The sequence below is a fragment of the Schistocerca serialis genome, chromosome 4 (genome assembly GCF_023864345.2).
Source record: "Schistocerca serialis cubense isolate TAMUIC-IGC-003099 chromosome 4, iqSchSeri2.2, whole genome shotgun sequence".
Classification (NCBI taxonomy): Eukaryota; Metazoa; Arthropoda; class Insecta; order Orthoptera; family Acrididae; genus Schistocerca; species Schistocerca serialis.
Window position 1 is genome coordinate 30,777,074 of NC_064641.1, and position 19,663 is coordinate 30,796,736.

The following is a 19,663-nucleotide window of genomic DNA, read 5'->3' on the forward strand; positions in this document are numbered from 1 at the left end:
AGCCGGAACGTAATGTCATCTTGAAACAGTGTTCAAGCAGAGTACTTATAGCGTCGATCAGATCTCCCGTGCTCTACATGTTGGATCTCCGCGGGAACCAATAGAAGATACAGGCAAATCGGTGGCGTTCCTACCTTTCTCGGGAAGCATGTCTGCAAAAATAAGAAGAATTTTAAAGAAATTTGATATTAAAAGTGTATTCCATCCTTTAGCTAAGACAAGAGCACTGCTGGGTCTCAGTGAAGGACGATTTTGGTTTCAGGAAGCCCGATGTCTACAAATTTCCCTGCTTTTCCGGGAAAGCCTATATTGGTCAAATGATTTGCATGGTCTAGGATCGATGTGAGGAGCACATCGCCACTTGCGTTTACGAGTGTTGTCCAGAAAGTAAGTTCCAATTGCTCGCGAAACGGAAACCACTGGGAAAATCCGGTAAAGCTTTGCACAGATGTGTTGGGCAGTGTCTCTAGTGTGCTCGTCGATCGTGTCGCGTCGCTCTTTTCAGTTTTGAGTGGACAGTGAGCACCTAAATATGTGTAGGGAATAGCGTCTCCCTCCAAATATGAGGGCCTGGTTAGATGTTTCGCCTGTGTCAAGCAGCCCGCATAACACAACTGTCGAGCAGTTCCTTCTTCATGTCAATTCTCGGCCGCACACTGCAGCGGCAATGAAGACGCTCCTGTAGCGTTTCCGATAAGAAGTGTTTGATCACCCACAATACAGTCCGTAATTGGCTCCCCCTGAGACTCATCTCTGCTCACAAGAACAGCTGGCTACGAAGATAAAATTTTTCCACAGACAACGAGCTGCAGACCAGTGCAGATAACTGGCCGAAAGCACAGGCGGCTGCTTTCTATGACGAGTATGTTGGAAAGTTGATACAACACTACGACAGAACTCGAAGCTGGAGCGGTGACTATGTAGAGACGTAAGTGGAAGGTGTACCTAATTGTTGCAAATAAAATGTTTCTGGTTTTCACTGTGGTTTCCATTTCGCGATCGATCGCAAATTACTTTCTGGACAACGCTCGTATTTCAGCCAGAAAACTCTGCGGCTGCGGAGTATTGTCTTACTGAAGACGTAAAATGTTGTACGATGAGGATCCAGTGGCTGCTCCTGCGTCGCGTTATGAGGACTGTGTAGTGAAAGAAGCTATCGAAATCCTTCTATCTGACAATATTATAAACAAAGATGAGGGGTATCCTTTAAATAAGAGTTGGAATCCTGTTTTGTTTGTCATTAAAACACAACGGTCTTTCTTTCGGTCATAAAAAGGTGTGCCAACGATGTTTGAGATCGATTTGTCGTTTCCACGACCTTTGACTACCGGTACGTTCTCGCATTTTGCGCTAGAGGGCAGTTATGCTCGCGCGCGTGAAGGAGATCTACAGGCGGGGTATAAAGGAACCCCCGCTGTGTGTTTGATGTTCTCTCCCTCCATGGGCTCCCCCCTTTTTTCTGCTTATCCTCTCCTTCACCCTTCCTTCCCTCTCATCTGTCGGGGGTCTGGGTCCTCCCCCCCCCCCCCCCCCCCCCCCTCCACACACAATATGCCTTCGTACTCTATACAGTTTTTTGTGCGTGTTCAGTGTTGTGCGTCCCCTTTCTAAAGTGTTACGAACAGCCACCATACTGTCGCTAGGTGTGTTTTAGACTGTTGCGAACAGAAACCAGCCATGTTTCAGTTTTTTGCCATCACTCTTTCTTGGCCTGTTATTATCGTTTGATATCTCCTAATTCTGTTTCCAAGTTTTGTGTAAGCTGCAGAGCGGCGTATTATGCTTCTGCCAGCTCGCCTCCTCTCAGGAGGGGGGGGGGGGGGGGGGCCGAAATCTAATAAAGAAAAAAAAAATGTGTTTGATTCCAGTCCTGGTGACGGCTTACTCCACTGAAAGTAGTGGCGATGTGGTCTGTTATAGCTACGAGCGACCAGGGAGCGGTGCAATGGCAGAGAATGAAGGAGCGAAGCCGCCAGGTGGGGGAGCATCTGGAGGTGTCGCTAACAATGAACAGAAAGGACAGACGAAGAAGTAGGGGCGACAGACACTGCGACCGACCAGAACACAACACGAGGCAAGCCAGCAAGAACTGCTGTGATAAACATGGCGAGCCAGCAACAATGCAGGAACACTCCAAACAATGACAAAATGTATTTCAACACATGGAACTGGAATGCAATACGGCCGAGGTGCACGCGCGAACTACGGCGAATATCAGACTGCTGGGGTAGCTTTTTTCTCCCTTTATTGCAATTTTGTAATTTCATGCCTCATACGAAGAAGGCCGGCAGCAGCCTACATACGCTGCTCCTCGGCCAATAGATACAACAGATAGAGATAGAAGACATAGAGCATAAAAAGCATGGTAATACATGATGATGAATATTACATGATAGATGAGAAGCCGTTCGACGAAAGGTACCATGTACACAAAGGTGGTCATCAGTAGAACAGACGAAGACATCGAGTTGGAGACACGAAGGTAGGAAGACACCGATGAAAACACTGTAGCACAAGACGAAAAAACACTGACACACTAATGAATTGGAGAGGCTTGCCTCTGGGTGGAAAGGAAAGGTAGGAGGGTGGGAAGGAGGGGGGGATGGAGCCAGTGATAGAAAGAAGGGAGAGTGGGGGTAGGGGAGGGGAGGGTTCGGAAGCCCAGGGAGGGAGGAGGAAGTGAGAGACGTGGGAGAGAGGAGGGGGGGGGGGGCGAGAAAGAAAGCTGAGGAGGGAGAGAGGGTGCTCTGGGGGAAAAGGGGGGAATGGGAAGGGAGAGTCATATCTGGTAGGAGGGGTAGATGGAGGGAACAAGGACATCATCAGGGAGCTGGGGTAGCACTGTGTGACCACGTAAATACATACATGACCACGGACTTCACGTGGTACAGAGAGCGATGCACTCGCACGGCGAGGCCCACAGTGCAGATGCGCGCCGGAGCACAGAGACCCCTAGTGGGTTCCTAGATCCATACCCTCTGGCGCGCTTTCAACTTGCGCGCCTTCCGACTCCAGATAGGCGGCCGAAATATTGTGTCGAGGTGACGTTATGTTCCGACTTGAACCCGATATGAATATCATTGATTACTACGCCAAGAATGTTTATGGAGCCAAGACCGCTCATTCACACACAAAAATGTAGTGGACCCCTGCAAAGGCAAACCAGAGGAATGAGTGGAGAGTCACAATAGCGTTGACAGGAGAGTGTACCCTGTTCAGCTATTTGGACGTCAGTACACCCATGCAACCCATACTTCCCCACACCATGACACCCAGGCAACTAAAGAGATTATGTGCGACAATGTTTCTGGTTGCAGTTCTCGCCATATGAGGGTATGCCCAGAAGCAGCACTCGGACTGAATCTTCTCTCATCTGAGAAGAGCACGCCACCCCACCCCTGTGCTCCTGGCACCATCACAAATAGTGCCGCCGATGTACTGGGGTTGACGGAACACAACGTACTGGTCGTCGGGCAAAGAGACCACTCCAGATAGAGTAGTCATGCTTTATATGCATGGCTGGGGACCCCCAAGCGATATGCTCCCTCACTTTCATTGATTTCCATCGAGTTGTTAATATGTTACTTTACCTGTACCACACTTAAGTTTTATGGGCCAGTATGTTTTGAAGAGTGGATCGCTATCAAATTCCTCGCTTCGCTCTGTAGGAGCAGCTCCGTGTGGGCAGCCTTCTCTTCATTGCACAAGATGTGTCTGCGACGTATAATTTCACATACACGCTCCACAATCCATGGTGTATGTCTGTGGACCACAAGAGTCAACCTTTCTAGCTGCGAACGTACCAGTTCCTCGCAGCCGTTTTCATAGTAGGACAAAAAAGGTATGTGACGGACAGGAGCGATCAGGAAAACGTCCTCGATACAGCTGGTGTGCACTTCTGCCATTACTTACATAATTGTGACGTGAATGACTTAGCAGTGATCTGATCTTCAAATTTATTTCGTATCCAAATGGTACATTATGGACATATGTTCGTTGCTAAAACAGTATTTAAAAATAACGAGGTGATTATTAGAATAGTTATACCAAAATAGCTGCTTATAATAACTAATCTTTATTTGCACAGACTGTTTCGGCATTTATCCCAATTGTCAAGTACGTTTAGATTGATGTGAACTCCATATTACGCCGTTATAACTTCCACTGTTTTAATAACACGGTAAATGACGTAATACTTTGAAAATAAAACGCTAACTGCGGTGTGATATAAGTTTGACATTTCCGCTTTTAGGACGCTGTATGTTCACAAATATTATAGAAGTAAGCGATATTATTTTACAAACTAAAATTTGTGAATAATTTCTTTGGTTGTTGCGTATGTTACTTTAGATTTATCCATTTACGTGTTCTAAAAGTTCAATAAAATTTTTTAGGTAGCTCATGTGTCTGAATTCTGTTCTCTCGTTTAATATTTCTTGTAGGTATTTTCTCGTATGTATATATATACTTGCAGTCCTTTTAGAATGTTCACTGCAAAACCTTTAGGTGTTTCGTGTAGAATATTCAGTGTATTTTCGATCGTATCAGCAGTGTGGTTTTGATTTTTCAAGTTTGGAAACAACCTCGACTGATTATTTTTTCTCTCTCTAATGTGTTCCTTATACTCATATCCAAATTTCTTCCTCTTTGGCCAAAGTAAAAGCTATTGCATCTGCGACATGTGATTTTGGATATGCATGGGTTAACATATTTGGATGTTCTAGTGGTGGCGGAAAGTGATTTCATTGAAAAGTTATTATAGGTTCGAAACGCAAGTTGAATATTTGTGGCTTTAATAAGTGCATTAATTTTATTGGAGATTCTACCAAGGTAGCTTGCTGGTACGTGTCTTATTTTTTGCGTAGGTGATGTTCATCGAGTTAGGCACATCTCGCTATCAATTCTGTTCTGCTTTGGTGTTTTACACTTGTAGTATAATTTTGTGATTATGTTGGGGTCAGAGTCATTTGTATAGGCCATGTATTGAAATGTGGTAGGCTTTTTTCGAATGGTTGGTTTTTATAATGATAGATTATTAATCTATTAATCACTGAATGGAAGAAATACTAGTCTAAGAGCCATCGGATGACAGGAATTGGCATTTGTGACGTTGTCAGAAGTGGTATACTTTCTACAGATATCAAACGTGTGGTGATTATTATTTTTGCCAGTTGTGAGGTCTAGATAGTTAATGGTATTGTCTTGTTCAGTTTCCATAGTGTAATTGGTTGAGTTTTTGATAGATATTTTCGATATCTGATTTGTTACCATCTGCTAACATGCTGGTGTCATCTACATACCTAAAACAATATACAATTTCGTTGAGAATAGGCCAATCTGAGCTAAAGAATATAGCGTCGTAAGAGTGGTGCTGTCAGACTACTGTCACACCGTAATTAACATTTTAGTTTCAATATTCTGCGGCATTTATTATCTTATTAAAACAATGACAGTTATAAGACAGTTCACGTGATATGTACGTCCCATCAGTCAAGACTTAGTTGACAATGGCGATAAATGCCGAAACATTGTGTCGTAAATGAAGATTAGTTATTATAAGCAGCTATTTTGGTGCATCTACTCCAATAATCATGTCGTTATGAGACGCACATTATGCAGCTGGCCCTAAAGAAGAAGAAGAAAAGTCGCTTCTACAACCCCCAGAATCATTTAACAGTAGTTGTCTAACTGCCGCGGTGTATCATAATATGTAGACGAATCATCTCTTCTGTAATTTCGCATCGAATAAGTTTGCCCCTGAGGATTGGCAGCCCAATGAACAGATTTCAAAAGCATGTTGCTGTTGGTCCTTCTCGGGCAATTCGTGTCACCAACTTCAATGAATTGCACGCATGTACTGACGTTTGCCATGTGACAAAAGGTGTCCATTTTGATCTCCCGCAGTGTGCGTTAAGCAGTGAGAGGGATCCTCTGATCTACAAGACATACATTGCTTTGCATGAGAATACGTGTCTACATGCCACTATCTATATCGTCGAACTGTTCACAGTTTGGTTCAAATGCACGCTTTAGCTTATTTCAGCATATATCACTATAACACTCATCTACTTTTTTCTTGTTCCTTTCTTCCGCATCTGCGCAGGAAAAGTAAACATGTTTATAAACTGATTTAGCACAACCCTCATGCTTAAGCGGCGCTTTAACACGAATGACTATCTGGACGGGTCTACGGGGTGGTCAGAAACAGTTTGAAACGCTTGTCAGGGTGTTTCATATGAGTTATTCCGAGAAGTAGTTGTCAACTTTGCACCGCTTCCTAGTGATTTAGCATCGAAGTTAGGCGATCAGGTAGTTGTGGGCTCGCAATTTGAAGTACCTTCGTACTCTAATAGCGGCGATGAACAAACATCTATGGGACTGTGAGTTACCACTTGTTCAATTGCTAATTGTCAGTAATGTGCCTTTTTGGGAAGTGATAAATTACAGCTAGATAAGCAACAGCTACGCTGAAGGAACCAAACGAAGACACGTTTAGAGACAACGTCTTTGGCCGGCTGCTTGCGTTTTTGCGCATTACGTCCTGATTAGCTAACTTCAATGTTAAATAACTCTAAAACAGCGCAACTTATCGACTTTACTTCTGAACAGCTGTTTATCAGCACAACCTCTCCTGCACCACACTTACAAGCCTTTCAAACTGTTTGTGATCACCCCGTACGGTACTATGACAACTGTTTATATACATCTCTTTTTCAGGTAATGTTGCAGAAATGGTCCATAAAAGACCCAAAAACAATTGGCACATCTTTCTCAGCAATATGTTCACGCTTAAATTTATTTGGAGGTTTCGGATGTTTCCATTTCGGAATGTGGCGGTTACTGAGTGCTGAATTAGGGCTATTACTTCGTCGCTATAAATGTTACTTCAAATTTGTTTGTCTCTTACAGACCTGAATAAAAGTGGGCACTATGATGGGTCAAATGCACCACTTTCTTTCACATCTCAGTGTCTGGTTCAAATGCCTCTGAGCACTATGGGACTTAACTTCTAAGGTCATCAGTCCCCTAGAACTTACAAGGGGAGCCAAAACATTATGATCACGTGCTTACTAGCTTGCTTGTCTGTCTTTGCGACAAAATACATTGCTGATTCTGCGTATTAGGGATCCGACAGTTTGTTGGCTGCACCACGACGCTGTGGAAAACTATCAATCGTAGAGAATATTTCACCGCAACGGTTTATTTTAACTGTCGATTTTCTCGACAACGGCTGAGAAGTGCATCTTCGTGCTTTGCTACATTACACCTCTGGCCATGAACTTTTATTATGCGCAGTATGAATCGAATCTGAATTTTTACAATTGGCGGCCTCCCCTTGTTAGAACTACTTAAACCTGCCCGAGGCAGGATTCGAACCTACGACCGTAGCGGTCACGCGGTTCCAGACTGTAGCGCCTAGAACCGCTCGGCCACCCCAGCCGGCTCTCAGTGTCTGCTATATATACAATGATGTTTCCAACATTATGCATTAAAGACATGTGATTTAGACTGATGAGCCAAAACATTATGATCACGTGCTTACTAGCTTGCTTGTCTGTCTTTGCGACAAAATACATTGCTGATTCTGCGTATTAGGGATCCGACAGTTTGTTGGTAAGTTTTTGGAGGTATGAGGTATGTGGCATTAGATGTCTATGCAGTATTCATGTAATATGCGTAAATAAGTGGCCGCTGATTTACGTACCCGGGGATAACGCCTGATAGTGACCAGATGGGTTCCACAGGATTTACGTCAGACGAATTTGGCCGCCGAGACATCAACGACAGTTCAATAGAATGCTCCTCAAAGGACTGTAACACGGTTGTGGCTCCGAGACACCGACAGCTATACCGCTGAAAGATGAAATCGCCGTCGGGGAAGACATCAAGGATGAACGGATACAGATTGTGCGCAGCTGTCAGAGTGTCTTCAATCACTACCACAAGTTCCATGCAAGTACTGGAGAATGTCTCCCATAGCACGGTATTGCTCCCACGAGCCTGTGCCCGTGGCGCGCTGCACGCTTCGATGACAGCGTTTGTTGACACGACCATCCACCTAGTGCAGCAAAAATGTGTGTCACCTGAAGAGCCGGCACGGTTCCATTGATCGACGGTCGAATCCCGATTGCGCTGCGCCCACTGCTGTCCTAATTGACGATGTCGTTGGGCCATGACGTGAACACGTAGGGGTGATCTGCTGTGCAGCTTCCATGTTCAACAATGTACGATGAACGGTGTGCTGTGAAACACTTGTGCGTGCACCGGCGTTGTGCTCGTTCAGCAGAGATGCCACAGATCACCCGCTGTCCTACTTTACAGAGCAGACAAGTCTCCGAGAACGGCACTCTGTGAAGAGTTGCAGACGTCCAATCATTTAGCGCCTAGTGCTAGCTTCGATGTCCTTTCACATCTTCCCGTAGATGCTGAGAGGTGGCATGAGCCCCCTCTCATATTTCTATCTTACTCTGAGTAATTCGATTTTCCTCTCTAATTGCATGCGGTGAAAAGTTGCCATTCCTTCCCACGCAGACTTCCCACGCAGCATCTTTCATCACCCGGGTGGTCCAGTGACAGGCGGGTTCTGCTGATATTGAAAGAGTTAAGCCGACGGGTGTGAGGTAGCCGAGTGGATGCTGTCCAGACGCCGACATTGTCATAAGAGCGGGGGCGACACGCCTACAGGGGTCTGACAAAGCGGCTGGGCTAGAGATTCCGCTACTTCGAAGAAACTTAGTGAAAACACTTTCTGGCAGGCTACCAGCGAGGCGTGGGAATGACTTGTGTTCCCAGGCAGTATTGGCGGGCAAATTCCCCCGTTTTCTGCAAAATCATAACTGTGATTGGCTTGCTCAGGGGATATCTCCGTGACGTAGTAGAAATTGGCGCCAAGTATCTCCATTGGTGGAATAATAGTGTGTCGGCAATAGATTGGAATTTTGCGCCGGTTTTCGAGTTGCTGATTGGAATGTTTAACCACGGCCACTGTCGTGGGGGCGGGAATTTTCTGTGTTCGGCTTCTACAGGTGCTCTTGAGAGAGTTGTCTCTCGCCTTTCGATCGGAGTAGGTTACAAGACTGAGCTCTGGCTGCTCTGGACAGCCTGCCTTCCGTTGGCTGTCTAATATACTTTCATTTAATTGTAACTGTTTGACGAAGTTGCTGAAGTTTCGACTTCAACGTAACTTTCCGAGTACAGTTGTCAATTGAGCATTCTGAGTACAAGCGGCCTATGTTGTCCGTCTTGAGCTGTTTTGGCTAAAGTTGCCTGTATCGGAGTTAGTGTGTGACTTCACTTGTTAAATCAGTCACTGTACCGTCAGTGATCTTCTTCTCCATCAGAGGCGCATTTGTAGTGATAGGAAGTCTTTAGTCTGGAACAACCAGACTAGGATAATTTGTTTCGGGCTATACTCGCGACATTATCATCACCACGACGGGACATCGAAGCAACCAGCCATCGCCTCCGGTACGCCAGATCGTGTCCTTGCAGTTAAGAAGACAGCTTGGTAATGTATGTCCGCAACACCGGCAAATCAGCGAATTTTGCTAGGTGATAATCAGAGCTCAGCAGAGCGTGCCTGTTCGTCTTTTCTAACTTTGTTCTGTCTTGGGTGCTCATTGTCTGAGTTATCACTACCATAGCAGCAATTAATGTTGGGTTGGCTGGGTGTTTCTCTTCAGATTTGAGGTGCAAGGAATTGGCTCCACATACCAATCGTTCATAAATGTCACAATCTAGTTTATGGACAACTTCACCTTCACAGCATTTATTTGAGTATCCAATTTGATGTATTGTAAATGTTTCATGTGTTTTGTTTATTACTTTGAGTTTAGTCATAATAAATAAAATAGTTATTTTGGACAAAACTTTCATTCCGTTGATCGGTAGAGCTACCCTTTCATTTCTCACTATGTTAATGAAACTTTCCTTTATCTAATTAATTTCTATCCAATTAAATTATTGCTGGTGCCAAACTCTTTTCTACTCCACTTGCAGGGTCGATTACAGTCAGTTCGCGTTTCTTCTTAATCCATGTGCAACAGCAAAAGTCGGAGATAGAAAACGGGGGGGGGGGGGGGGGGGCTTAGAGCATCATTTCCATATAAAGATTCTAGAAGAATTTAGTGTTAAATACACTGCTAGCCCCGGCACCTCGCAATGCCCACGACAGTATCACATTTGTCAAAGTCGCTATCCCATCCGCAGCCCATATCTTCGTCAGACTGATATACAGGACATAAAATCTCGTCTGAAGCCTGCGATCATTTTTATGTTAATAACTGGCAACCAATACTGTACAATCGCAATAAAGTCATGAGATATTCAATTGACCCTTTTATTAGAACATGTTACACGTTACGGGATTACACCCATCTTCAGACATCACAAACTTCAACTCCTTCCCAAACAACCCGGCGTACAGCTTTGACAACACAAAGAAAGCGCCGAATAACATATGACTGCGACACAAGCAGTCTTTAAGCAGAGCTTCGGCACTTTCTTTGAGTTGTCAAGGCTGTACGCCTGGTTGGTTGGGAAGGAGTTGAAGTTTGTGATGTCTGAAGATGGGTGTAATCCCGTAAAGCGTAACATTATCTAATAAAGGAGTTAATTGAACATCTCATGACTTTATTGCGATTGTACAGTATTGTCAATTATTAACATTCGTCAGGGTGACTCCTCGTCCGTGTTTTCTCCGCTTGCATGCTTTTGGTACCGCGTCAGGTGCCTTCAACGCCGCCAGGCAGCACCAAACGTCGCGGTGTGCAGCTGTTGGAATGTTTTGGCTCGTTACTGTATGTACATCGTGGAAAGCAGCGGTTCTGTAACACTCCGTTGAAATACAATCAAGGGTATTGTACTATCTAAAAATCACTCTCCTTTCCACCAACTTGAATTAATTTGTTTACTTGATAGATGTTCATGCTATGCCATAAAGAAGTTTTGTAAGCAAGTTCAACATAGGTGATGACTTAAAACCAACATATTTATTTTGAGCAAGTTTGGATTACGTAAATTTCAATCAGAGTGTAGCCAAGTCACTGTCATCTGGTAAATGAGTATACAGAGTTACTTCAAAGAAAGCTTTTGAAAGTAATTTCCAATAAGAAAGAGGCTTTCGTGAAGTGAAATGATCCGTATAAAAAATGTGTGCTTTAGTATCTAAGTATTTTAGTATTTAAGTTTGTTTATTATAGAAAATGATATTCTATATGTCTACCTTGGCCAAATTTTTTTAGCTTTCCTGAAGTTATCTACTAGGCTACAGTCAAAACGAAATTCCAGTGTCTGCATCAACATCGTTTACGTGGAGTAATATTTATTTGAAGAACAAAATCAAACAGTAGGAAGAAAGTAGGCAAAATTCATACTTCTGCTTTTCCAATACTTCACTGTTTCATTGCATGGATAGGCTGGCGACCATTATTACATGTTTTAAACCGCTAAATGAACTTGGAACTCAGTTGCCCTAGCTTCAGTATAATATTATTCATAGTGCGTTTCTATTTAACTGTTGCGTAAAATCTTTGGAAAAAAATTGAATAGTCTGATTTATTTATGCATTAGACACAAGACTCGATCAAATCCTGTAAAATGGGTAACTGCATTGATTAGCTTTTCCTATTAACAGCACTATCCTCCCATAGTGTACATTATCTATAAAATAAACAAAATTTCAGTAAGAGGGTTATACGAGGCCTTTCCTGTAGCAGGACTTTTTGTTCTTTTGGTGTATATTATACGTGACAACATACAGAAAGGTTTTTTTTCTATTATTTAGATAAAAGCGTACTAAACTACACTAGTAGAGGTAGGGTTATAGTCAGACGTTGAAATTCTGGTGTTCGGAATCACAGACCTGGAACTTGGTGAACTCATCAGCTCTCAGCTCGTCCCTGGCGAGGATGAGACGAACCACGTGCTGCGGCAGCAGCGTGAACGACCCGAGGTTCAACACTTCGTTCCCGTGTTCGTCGACGAACTCCAGCACCTGTTGACACCACGGAAAGATGTAAGAAGTGATTCTTAGGGTAAGGTTCAATATCGTATTTCGTAAAATGGTAAAAATAGGAGTTTCAGACTTCATCCTCGGTAGACAACTGTAACCTGGATTAGCAAAAATGGTTCAAATGGCTCTAAGCACTATGGGACTTAACATCTAAGGTCATCACTCCCATAGACTTTAAGAACTACTTAAACCTAACTAACCTAAGGACATCACACATATCCATGTCCGAGGCAGGTTTCGAACCTGCGACCGTAGCAGCAGCGCCTAGAACTGCTGGGTCACAGCAGCCGGCCCCTGGACTAGGAACTAAGGATGGTAGTGCCCACAGATACAATAAACTTAAGCACGATTGCATTCTGTAAGTCACTTCTCGTTGGACGTTTACTGCGGAAAGTTACTCCCCCCCCCCCCCCCCCCCCAATCCCCTCACCACCATGTATAATAATGCGTTAGATTTTAGGGAGTGGGGTGCGAAGGAGGAAGGGGCTTTGTAGTCAACGTCGCGACTGGTTGACAGCATTTCATTTGGATCTATTACAAGGTAACTCCTTGCTTTCTGCACAGTCGACAGCTGCGATATTTGTAACGAACAATGAAAGCGTCGGTCTCATCTTACTTTGTATTACTATTCTTGTAACGGTCCACCAGAATATTCACAAGCTTGATTACGGCGTATTTTGTAATAACTCATCCTAAATTAAGAATTATTACTGCAGTGAGTGGCCCGAAATGACAAGAAGTTTAAAAAAATAAAAGACTCCTATTAAAGGGAGATAGATTTTTTTGTATCATACATCGAAGCGCCAAAGAAACTGATACAGGCATGCATCTTCAAATACATATGTATGTACACAGGCAGAATATGACGCTGCGGTCGACAACGTCTACATAAGACAACAAGTGTCTGGCGCAATTGTTTGATCGGTTACTGCAGCTACAATGGCAGGTTATAAAGATTTAAGTGAGTTTCAAAGTCGTGTTGTAGACGGCGCACGAGCGATTGGATACAGCATCTCCGAGGTAGCGATGAAGTGGGGATTTTCCCGTACGTCCATTTCACGAGTGTACCGTGAATACCAGGAATCCCGTAAAACATCAAATCTCCGACATCACTGCGGCCGGAAAAAGATCCCGTAAGAACGGGACCAACGAAAACTGAAGAGATTCACTCAGTGTGACAGAAGCGCAACCCCTTCCGCAAATTGCTGCAGATTTCAATGCTGGGCCATCAACAAGTGCTCAGCGTACGGACCATTCAACGGAACATCTTCGATATGGGCTTTCGGAGCCGAAGGTCCATTATTCTACCCTTGAGGACTGCACGACACAAAGTTTTACGCCTCGTATGGGCCCGTCAACACCAAAATTAGACTGTTGGTGACAGGAAACATGTTGTCTGGTCGGACGAGTCTCGTTTCAAATTGTATCGAGAAGATGGACCTGTTCGGGTATGAAGACAACCTCATGAAACCATGGAACCCGCATGTCAGCAGGGGACTCTTCAAGCTGGCGTAGGCTTTGTAATGGTGTGGGGTGTGTGCAGTTGGAGTAATATGGGACCCCTGATACCTCTAGATACGACTCTGACTGGTGACACGTACGACAGCATCCTGTCTCATCAGCTGCATCCATTCATGTCGATTGTGCATTCCGACGTACTTGGACAATTCCAGCAGGATCGTGTGACACTCCACACGTCCAGAACTGCTAGAGTGGTTACAGGAACACTCTTCTGAGTTTAAACGCTTCTGCTGGCCACAAAGCTCCCCAGACAGGAACATTACTGAGCATACCTGGGATGCCTTGCAACGTTCTGTTCAGATTAGATTTCCACCCCTTTCGCACTCTTACGGATTTACGGACAGTTCTGCTGGATTCATGATGGCAGTTCCCTGCAGCACTACTTCAGACATTAGTCGAGTCCATGCCACGTAGTGCTGCGGCTTTACTGCGTACTCGCGGGGGCCCTGCGCAGTATTAGGCAGGTGTACCAGTTTCTTTGGCTTTTCAGTGTATGTTAAGTCAGTATATTGCAACAGTGGGAGGTTCCCTGGCTTGTGGTGGGGGATCTGACAAACGCCGATCGGCTCAGTTCAAAATCGTAGGTTAAGTGCGATGTGGGTGGCAGCTCGATAAAGCTACTGAGCAAGGACGTGCCTCAAGTGCGCCAACAGGTTCACTGAGTAAAAGTTCCCCTTAAGTGTGGTGCCATACACGTATCTCTCTGATTAGCTGTGAAGACAGTTTGATGCATTTTATTTACCTGTTGTACTATTTCCAAAACGTTTTTGTAACAATGAAAATATATAAATTATATGTCGACAGATGTTTACTATGTTTCCTGGTAAGAAAGTGTCATCGTAACTTGTGAGTAAGTTCGACTAGTTGGCAATATATCGTTATGAAATTTAGTTGCCGCTCTGACGGAGAGCAACAGAAGTTTCTCCTCTCTTTTCTAGATTGTAAAGCCTAGAGGTGCTTCTGTTATTAATAGTTAACTTAATTTTACGTTATTCGACAGTTAACAATTAACTTGAAACAGGGCGTTAATTAAATTGTAGTCTAACAATCTATGGGACAATGCGGAAACAAAATGAAAGTATTATGGTAATAAAGGAGTTCATATATAAATAAAGATATATCAAAAATCATGAAGAAAATCCACGTAAACATACGAAGCCGATATTGTACCAGGTATTCCATTTAATATTTGTCTTCTGTGCATGTTTCACAGCTACAAATGAAGTTTCTCCCTCATTTCAATATTGATGTTTTTCGAGCCAAATATTTTCATTTTATTTACTAACACTAATTTTGATTCTCTGATTATTTGTTTTATTTCCTTTGTACTTTTTATGTACACAGCTATTTTTCTACCTGAACATTTTCATGATGCTAGTTTTATCGTATTTACCCTAGGTTTGATAACTATTTATTCTGATTCTTCGGTCTGGAGTATTTCTGTATTCCTTCCTATTTCTGAACACTTCCTAGTTTTTGCCACTATCTTCTAAGATTTTTCGGATTTCTACTCGACTGGATATAAAGTAGCTATGTCTTTGACAAGTCCAAGCATCCATATTATTTATTTTTGTGACTGTAAGATTGTATTTTCATTTATTTACTGAATGTTCTGTTTACATATTCAGTATGGGTTGGAAAAGACTACGTTGTTGTCTAACTTCATTAAGAATTTAGCGTCTTTTTTGTATTGTTTACTTTTCTATCGCAGTTCTTTCGTCATTCCTGTCTATATCGTCTGATTATTTTTACGTATTTTCATTATTTTTCTAGTTGACGTTGATGAATGCTTTCCAAATGTTTGAGAGAGCTTAGTCATAATAATTGTGTCTCGAAGAAGAAATGACAACAACATCGTTAGACACGGAGCCCAATATCGGATTAGCAAGCGATAGGATATCGGCCGTGCTTTTTTAAAAGAACTATCCCACCATTTACATTAAGCGATTTAGCGAAATCACGGAAAACGTATGTCTGGATGGCAAGACGTGGATCTGAACTGTCGTCCTCTCGAATGCAAGTCCGTTGTGCTTTCCACTGCGCCATCTCGACTGATTTGAATTTTGAGATGGGTGAAGCTGTATAAATGGCGTATTATGATTAACAGCGAAAGAAGAACTCATATGATAATGCAAACGAAAACGTTCCAGTAATCATGGCCCACGATCGAGCCATTTGCGAGATAATTATGAATGTGTGATTACGAGCCACTAATGACTTCAGTATGAAATATCACTGTATTTAGTGCAAATTAATTTGAAATAATAACTTTTAGAGTCCCGTCTAAAAAGGCTCAAAGTTTACCCACAATTCATGGCTCGCGAATGTAGCAGAAGCAGGATGGGGCATCGAACTACCTCAGACGACATCTAACGTGCCAGTGGTTCAAGGTAGAGAGGCCAAAAAGGGTTTGTACTTAGACTTTCTAGATCACGTAACCGCAATCCTCGATGTTTTCTCCGGTCTGGGATCGTCGCAAAAGTGATGTGTACAGCTCTCGCGTCGATAAGGTTGAAGAACAAGAGCAAAGAGTCGTATAGTCTTACCAAGATTTACGGGACGAACTGGGACCATTTGAAAGGATACATAATTCACAGCAAAGACGAGTGCAGTAGAGCCTAAAAATGTGAGGACGACGCGTAGAACATCTCCTTAAACACGTTCGAATGTACAGTAGATGTTAACGTATAATATGCTGAAGTGTTACTGTATTTCTTGTTAAGGCAGGCCTTCGATGAAATTCGCGCCCGGTCAGATCGGTACTTAATGGAAAACCTTACATTTAAAATACATTTTTACTGACTACAACAGCGCTTAAAATTTTTTCAATAAAACAGCCTTGATCGCATGTGTGTTGTATATATTTGGTTTCGTGAACCTTTTCGGTCTTTCATAAGACCACCATTAGACCATTCTTTTACTCCTTGGTGTGGAAAGCTGGAGTGTTCCACAGGTCCCCAGAGCGGCCTGTTCCACGTCACCGGAGCAAAAAAGTGGTCTAATGATGGGCGTCTAAAAGACCCAAACCGGTCACCAAATGAAATACATACAACCAACGTACATGCGATCAAGATTGTTTCATTGAAATAATTTTAATACAACTTTACCGATCGCTGTTTTTCCTAAGGATGATGTTCCAAAAAATTCTTCGGAAACTATTTCATAGCGAAGTCTGTGGCAGTCGCTGTTATCTCGGAAACGGCTCATCTGCGGACAACTTTTACTGGAATAATTTTGCTTCTATCAGCGTATACGCCCGCCCGTCTGAGTTTTGCTGCTAATTATTCCCTGTGTAACTGCAGCTCCTGCACAATACGTTGCTGTGTCGATTGTCATGGCACCCAATTGGATGCAGTGACGAATTTTGCAAGCGATTTCCTTGTCATTATTTCGCCTCACACATTAGAATAAAGTGTTAAGAATTCAGCTGTGTAAATCATCATATACTTACAATTTACGGAAGAGTACACTTAAATAACGGGTCATTGTTTAACAACTTCTGAGACAACCATTTCATTCCTCGTACGAGAGTATATCAGCACAAGATGTAATTCACTTTCGGATACTTTATAAAGTAGCCTGAAATTGCTGCATCTGGTCATTAATGTAAAACATCGGTCACTTTACATTCCCGAACGCCCTGCTTTGTCGTGAGCCCCATGCAACACAGTGTGGGAGCGAAGTATTGACTGAATGAATGGATGAGTGAATGAATCACTGTACTTCTCCATTAAAGCCATAATCTCTACTATACAACAATAAACTGGTAGCCAAGATCGCAGGAATTCTTTTTATTTCATGATTACCGCTTTCGGCGAAACTAAAGTCGCCATCATCGGATCTTAGGAAACCGGTAATCATGGAATAAAAAGAATTCTTGCGATCTTGGCTACCAGTTTATTGTTGTACAGCCATCTAGATCACTCCCACATGAGCACAATGTGCTCCCCCCTACAAAATCTCTACTATGTTCTTGTCATTGTAACGACCTCTAACATGGAGGCATTAGAAATGTTGTACAGTTTGCCCAGACTGTCACTTCTCTGAATTTACCCAACTGGGTTTCACAAGTACGACGTCAGCCTTTTTTCAAGTAATCCTGTGTAAGTTCCTCGAGAGCACCACATCTGTCATCCGTTCATACCATTTATAGTGTTCCGTTACGAACCCAACAGCATACCTCCGAATTCCATCTGCCATCAGATCTCTTGATTTTGGTTTTAGAAGTAGTCAAATCAGGATCTTGCATGATGTTTCCCTAGCAGGTGCACTGCAGTTTTCCAGGATACATCAACAAATTAAAGTCCTCCATTCGTCTTCCCTATCAATAATCCATATATATTATAAAATTGGAAGTACATATGTTCGACATATCCTCGTAACTTTTATCGCTGACAACAGCCACAAATCTGTAAAACCATAAAGAATGGTCGCTTACCAAATTTTCGATATTCAAGAGTGAAACTGCAGCATCAGACTTAACATTTATTTTATCTTCTGTTCTAATTCTATACACAACACATTTTGTAGATACGTTCTACGTAAACCACTAAATGAGACACATAGATCATGACACAAGGCGTCATAAACACTGAAGTGCGACAAAAATGTTGCATCACAGATTAAGTTTAATTTATTACTTCTTTACTACTAACCCTATTCGACACATACGATTGAAGGTAGTTGAAAAATTATATCATTGTACGACATGTAGATAGACACGCAGATGGAGAATGAGAGGGGAAGTAGGATATGCACAAACAGAAGGACAAGACGAACAGAGGGAGGTGGAGGAGTATAAAGGAGATGAGTATTTATAGAGGAGGGGAGGAGATGGACAAAGGGAAACAGGAGAAGGAGATGGCAGAGAGAGGGTGAGGAGGAGATGAACATTCTTAGAGGTGATAGGACACAAATGAGGGAGGACGAGAGGGACAGAGAGAAAGGGTGGAGGAGACCCGTAGAGAGGGGTGTGTGGCAGACTGGCAGAAAAGTAGAGAGAGGAGGAAGAGGATATGGGCAGAGATGGGGAGTAGGAGAGAGCGCAGTGGAGAAGGTGCACAGATAGAAGGGAAGGAGCACATGGTCAGAAAGAGGGGAATAGGAGACAGATAGATAGAGAGGAAGGAGGATGTGAGCAGAGAGTGAGGAAGGAGGAGATATGCAGAGAGTTGGATGAGCTGGAGGCTTACAGAGAGATGGTGGAGGAGGAGATGTACAGCGAGGGTGATGAACAGGTAAGGGTGAGAAGATGGAGAGAAACAGTGGGGAAGTGTACGCAGTCAGAGAGAGGGGAAAGGTGGAGATGGGCAGACAAAGAGGGGAAGAGGAGATGAAAACAGAGAGGAGGGAAATGAATTGGACACAGATAGGAGGGTAGGAAATGGGCAGAGATAGATGGGAGGAGGTGATGGACAGAGTGAGGGTGAAGGAGATGGGCAGAGAAAGAGGTGAAGGATGAGATGAACAGAGAGTTGGGCGACTTGGGGAGAAGTCCCCATCTTCTTATGATGGAGAGGTTCTGGCACCATAGTGTGGAGAGCCATTGGGCTATGGCTGGTATGATTGAGGGAACTCAGACAGCACAACAGTGGGTCACAGACATCCCGTGTCCTCATGTGTTACATACGACTGTACCATGGTGCCAGTTTTGAGGAGGACGTTGCTCGTTGACACATTCCCCGTGTCTCTATGAATTGTCTTCGTGATGTTGAGATACCCCCGTGGCCAGCAAGTCCCCGTCAGAACACGTGTGGGACCAGCTCGGATGTCAATTCCATCCCAGTGCCAGCATCCAGTATATCAAGGATAGTTACAGCACTAGCTTGCCTCAGGAGAAGATACAAGAGCTTTATGACGTCCTTCCTAACCGAATCAGAGTCTGCCTTCAGGCCAGAGTGGTAGCAACGTTATACTTATAAGTGGGCTCCTTCTGCCTAGTTCTACATCTACATCCATACTCCGAAAGCCACCTGACGGTGTGTGGCGGAGGCTACTTTGAGTACGTCTATCGGTTCTCCCCTCTATTCCAGTCTCGTACTGTTCGTGGAAAGAAAGATTGTCGGTATGCCTCTGTGTGGGCTCTAATCTCTCTGATTTTATCCTCATGGTCTCTTCTTGAGATATACG

General features: G+C 43.4%; 1 protein-coding gene across 1 annotated transcript in view; it reads right to left on the bottom strand.

Annotated features, from left to right (window-relative positions):
* LOC126474175 (serine-enriched protein) overlaps positions 1-19,663 on the bottom strand; it is a 138,947-nt gene that overhangs the window by 21,394 nt on the left and 97,890 nt on the right. Inside the window, exon 7 of the mRNA XM_050101635.1 lies at positions 11,864-11,995. Coding sequence (XP_049957592.1) covers positions 11,864-11,995 — 132 coding nt within the window. The remainder of the gene's footprint in view (positions 1-11,863; positions 11,996-19,663) is intronic.